The sequence below is a fragment of the Helianthus annuus genome, chromosome 11 (assembly GCF_002127325.2).
Source record: "Helianthus annuus cultivar XRQ/B chromosome 11, HanXRQr2.0-SUNRISE, whole genome shotgun sequence".
In the NCBI taxonomy this organism is placed as follows: Eukaryota; Viridiplantae; Streptophyta; class Magnoliopsida; order Asterales; family Asteraceae; genus Helianthus; species Helianthus annuus.
The window spans coordinates 29,900,771-29,906,414 of record NC_035443.2 but is presented as its reverse complement, the minus strand read 5'-3'; the positions used below and the strand labels follow the sequence as shown (position 1 = coordinate 29,906,414).

The 5,644-nt window shown below is 44.1% G+C and overlaps 1 protein-coding gene across 1 annotated transcript; it reads right to left on the bottom strand.

Annotated features, from left to right (window-relative positions):
* Positions 1–2,381: 2,381 nt before the first annotated feature.
* Positions 2,382–3,710, bottom strand: LOC110888011 (vegetative cell wall protein gp1-like). The gene has a single exon (XM_022135559.1). It carries the CDS (start codon positions 3,708–3,710, stop codon positions 2,382–2,384), a length of 1,329 nt encoding a protein of 442 aa, XP_021991251.1.
* Between the last annotated feature and the right edge of the window lie 1,934 nt (positions 3,711–5,644).

Sequence of the window (5,644 nt, the reverse complement as noted above, 5' to 3'; positions counted from 1 at the left end):
ATCCACGATGTGTGCCAAGAAGGCAACACGTCCCTTCTGTAAACACCTTCTAGCTTTCAGACAGCTAATGATTCTCAGAGGCGTATCACGCTTTTCTCCATGGACTACGATCGTCTCTCCATATTCTATTAGGATGCGAATGGTCTTTTCGTGACAAACAATCTCGGCTTTGTTGCTTGACAACCAATCCATCCCTACTACCACGTCGAACCTTCCCAACTCGACTGGTAGTAGATCTAAAGTGAACTCGCGTTCTCCCAGCTCAATTATGCATCCTCTGATGACTTCATTGGTTTCAACTAGCTTTCCATTAGCCAGTTCGATTGAGTACGGAACATCTAACTTACTAGCAGTTAACCCAAGCATTTTCTTAAATTCTAACGATACAAAGCTATAGTCGGCACCAGTACCAAACAGAACAGATGCAAAGCGTTGGTTTATAGGGAACGTACCAGTGAGAATGTTTGGATCCTCGCGTGCTTCCCTTGCGCCAATGTTGAATACTCTCCCACGAGCTTGATTCAGTTTTGGGCATTCCCTCTTAAAGTGTCCAACGTCTCCACAATTGAAACATCCCGGTCCCCGACCATTACCATTTCCATTTCCACCCTGAGTGTTGTTTTGGTTGCGATTTCCACTCCCAGTTTAGTTCGCAAAATTCCCACGGTTTCCATTTCCGCCATTTCCTCCCTGTTGGCGGTTTCCATTACCATTCCCATAACCTTGATTACCACCACGCCTAGCACCAGTTCCGGCCCAACACGTATCCTTCGAGTGGCCGTTCTTCCCATATGACTCGCATTTCCTCAATCTGCACTGGCCAGAATGATGGCGCTGGCATGTATCACACTTGGACAGAGTGCCCATGTAACCCTTCCCTTTGTTTTCGACACCGGTTGTGGCTCTGGCCGGTGTGCTTGGTTCACCCTTCTTACTCACATTGCCGGTGTGCTTTGTTTTCACCAGACGACTCCACATGAGTCTCCTTCTTCTTTGATTCCGAAACTGAAAACTTGTTCAATCTAATAGCTTCCTCAGTAAGTGCCACACTGAGATCGATGGCTTCTTTGATCGTTGCAGGATTGGACGTGGTAACCATGCTCATGATCTCGGGTGCCAATCCCCAGATAAAGCGCTCAACACGTTTAAATTCGGGTGTGACCATGTACGACACCACATGGGACAAATCATGAAACCTTTGAACATATTCTGCAATCTTAGGTCCTTCCATCTTTAGGTGCCAGAACTCAGTCTCTAGCTTCTGTATTTCAGCTCACGAGCAGTACTTTTTCCTCATTAGCTCTTTCAGCTCATTCCAGGTTAACGCATAAGCTGCCGCTTCTCCTAAAGTTTGCACTTGTAGATTCCACCACGATAGGGCCCCATCAAGAAACAGCCCTGAGATGTTGGTCACTTGTTGCTCAGGAGCACACTTGCTCATCCTTAGGACAGAGTCTGTCTTTTCAGCCCACCTGACAAACGCAACAGCACCTCCAGTGCCGTTGAAATTCACGGGCTTACAGTCGAGGAATTGCTTGTAGGTGCACCCTGCACATACGTTAGAATTTACAAATGGTATTAGCGGACGTGCTAGAAATATCCTAATGTATTGTAATATATCTCAAACGACTTAACATTACCATTGGGTGGATTGTTATTGCCGTTGTTGTTCGAGATATTTCCGCTTGTTTCTGCATGGGAGGCCGCATACTGGGCTATAGCCGCGGCAATTATCCCTTGGAGTTCCGCCTCAGTAGTGGGCATGCACGCGTCGCGTCGTGGAGGCATCTTCTAAAATATGATCATGTCGGTCAGGTCATAGTAAGTATAATAAATATGCATATATAGTAACATTCATCAATCACATAACATTCCATGTTAATATATAAAATAAATAATTCAACAAAGCATATAGTGAGAACGTTGCCAATGAGCTTTCATTAATCACGACCACAATATTGTTTTACATGTTTAATAGTACATCATACATCCAAATGATATCTTAGGGTCACATCACCCTCAAAATACAAGTCAAACTACACATATCATATACAAAAAGTGTGGTCTCTCAAAAGTCTTCGTATGCTGGCTCAATTGCGACTTTCTCACCAAAATGATCGACCTGCATCAAACCAAAAATATCTATGCTGATGGCGGAGGAGGAGGAGGAGGAAAATGAGAGAAGAGCAAGCGACGCATGTGCAACCAGTCCTCCTCAAGTGCACGACAGACGCACAGTAAATAGGCAATCTGCTGCTCAGATGTAAGGAAACGAACATCCGAATCAGGGGAAAGCGGACGGGGAGTGTGTGGTGCTGCAAAGGGGGTATGACAGTGACAAGGTGGACATGGAGCTCTCTCTAACTCCTGAATACGACGGCTCAGTGCGTCCTGCTGTAGCTGCAACGACGCAAGTATATCCTCCGTAGTATACCCACATGAAATGGGTGGTACGGGTCAGATAATGGCATAACATGGGGCGTAGTCCACAAAAACGGCTCGCCCGAAGGTACGAATGATGGTGCAGTATGAGGGAACTGGGACATGAATGGTACTGATGACGGTACAGGTGGAACAAAAACAGGCGGCTGCCTTGATGAACCCTCCCCAGGACGAGGTGGCGGTATGTCCTGGAGGAATGTGATGGGAAGATCAGTGCGATGGGCGTCAGAGGTGTGTGGGGGTAACAATGGAATCTCAGAAGGTGCGGAAACAGGTGCTACGGGAGGAGTGACGGGTAGCACAAACGGTGGGTAGTTGTCATCATCCTCGATCCACCCGTTACGGGTGTCAGCATAACGAGGATCGATGTGAGCGGCGAAAGGTGCACGGTCAACCAATACCGGCACGGGATCAAGTAAAGGTGCATCAGCAATAGGATCATCCACCACTGGTGGTGCAACAGTGGGAAGGTCAGCAATGGGTGGTGCAAGGGCTGGTGCATCATCGAGAACAGGGTCGGGCTTTGGTGCAGGGTCAGGAGTAACAACAGGCTTTGGGGCCATGACAGGCTCAGGGTTAGCGAGGTCCATATCAAAGTTGGAAGGGATGTCAAACAACGGATCAATAGGAGCCACTAGCGCCTCTAAGGGCTGGTCCATATGAATAATCTCGATCTCATGATCAGGATCGAAATCAGGAGGAAAAACTGGGTCAAAATCGCCATCGATCTCATGGTCAAACTCAAACTTGTGTGACGGACCAGGTGCAGCTGACATCGTTACGTCGGGGTCAGCGTCAGGAGAGTGATGCTGCACACCCTGGTCGTGCAAAGAAGCAGATGCTACAGACTCCAACGAGTCTGGAATAGGTGAATCAAGAGGAGCCTCCTCTACAGGAGCCTCAGCAATAGGAAGGATAGCATCAACATCAATCGGGGCCCCACCCTCATAGTCGCCCTCAGGGGGACCCTCCTCGAAAAGATCAATGTCATCATCAGACACGACATTGAGTGGCACATCTGCCATGGGAAAAGCAACAAGTGGAACGGGAGCAGGGATCACAGCAAGAGGTAGATCCCCAGCAGGAATGCCATCAGCAGGATGAACCTCAACTCCGATGTCTGGCAGAGCGAACGGCTGAAAATCATCGTCATCCGTGCTCGTGGTATCTGACGTGTAAACATCTCCCTCGGATGGTATCTCATCGTCTGACACAACCGCCATGTGGTCCACTGTGTCTGATACTCCTGTGTCGGAAGAAGAAACCATGGTGTTTGTAACACAACCTCATATATGCACATATATCAACATAAAATAAAATAAACATGTAAGTCACAATAAAGCAAACAAGTAATCCTCCTAGTCTCCCCAGACTACCCCTCCCAGCCTCTCAGACTGAATTCCTAGCCTCTCAGACTAACTCCCTGGTCTCTAAGACCAACTCCTAGTCTCTAAGACTGAACCTCCCCAATCTCTAAGATTGAACGCTTCAGTCTCTAAGATTGAACCTCCCTCAGCTTCTAAGACTGAACCTCCCCAGCCTCTAAGGCTGAACCTTCCCAGCCTCTAAGGCTGAACTCCCTCAGTCTCTAAGACTAAACCATGAATTTTGAAAAAGTGTATTTGTGCCTTTTTGTTTGTAAAAAAATTTTGTATCCTTTATCTGGACATTTAGTGTATGCAATGTAAAAATGTTTTCGTGAGAGCCCTAGTGATCATAGTCTAGACTCGAGAAGGAATCCTAGTTCGCTATGATCGAGGCTCTAATACCAAGCTGTCACACCCTGGCTTTTGCGGAAACGTGAGTTTATTTGGTGTGACTTCTTAATACCATAGCAACAATCATAACAATGCTATATGAAAATAAAACACATGATGATCATCCATTCATTGAATTTAAATTACCACAACATCATTGTTTAAAATGTCGATACATAAAACAAGTTACAACCATGACATAATTTAAAACGTGTTCACATGACACAACAAAACACATGAATAAAAACATGGATTAAGGACATGTAACCCGTCCAGGTAAGGGTTACACCTCCTAAACCTGGATGACATCATTATTCCCTACGCAGCTTGACACACTTCGCCAGATCCATTAATTTCCTGAAATACATGTAGTTGAAAAATCAACAAAAGTTGAGCGAGTTCATGTAAAAGTGAGTATGTATAAACCCTTCATGTATGAATAAAAGTCCCTGGTATGTAGCAATAAGGAAAAAAAAGAGATCACCAATGGGTTGCAAAGCCACTGGTATGTGTGAAAAGGTGCAGGAAGACTCAAACCTAGCAAATTTGTTACCGGGCTTCGACTGTAAGACACAGTCACCTCTATGGGCCGCCCCGGCCTCACGGGTGTGGGCTCGCTATACCCAAATAGATCTATCACTCTTGTGTCCCTCGGTCCTAACAACGAGGATTGATGGCCTTAAGTGTTGTACCCACCCCTCACATGATCTAGTAGTAAACCCTCCTTACGCTAACCATACCATGTAAATAAATGTTTGTAATAATTGTCGCATGTATTTCACCCCCGAAGTATAAATCTGAAAACAGAAAAGAGAAAAGGGGGAAATGAACTCACAGAAGTGCGTCTCCTGAAATAGTCGTCGATCCAAACTCGGTCTGCTGCACGATGACCTACACGTACTAATGCCTATTAGACGGATGGGCGTGCCCTGGCTTAGAGTTTAATGTTTTGAGTTGCGCTACCTTGATATTATATCAAGTTTGGCTACTTGTTAAAATAATATTAATTATTTTAACTTAACTTTTGTATTTAGGAAAAATAGTTAGGCAACTATTTCGGGTCCACACTTCTCAAGTATTTTATATGTGTGTTTCTTTCCCAAAGATGGGGGTATTTATACATGTACACTTGTAATTCCGAAAAATATATTTTAAGTCCCACTTAGAAAAATATATTTAAATTATTTGTCTAAAACATTTTAATTTAAAATATACATATTTTTCCCAAAAATATTATATTTTACTTCATAGATTTTCCAAAATAATATTTTACCAAAAATATACGTGTAAAAGTATTTTTCTGAAATATTACATAAGTTACGTTTTAGCGTTTCGTATTGCAATAATAATTGCGTAACTTAAATATTTATTTCGTGAGAGTTTTGGTATTATTTTGGAGTCGTAATTCATGGTATATAATAGTTATATTATTTTATCCTAAAAAT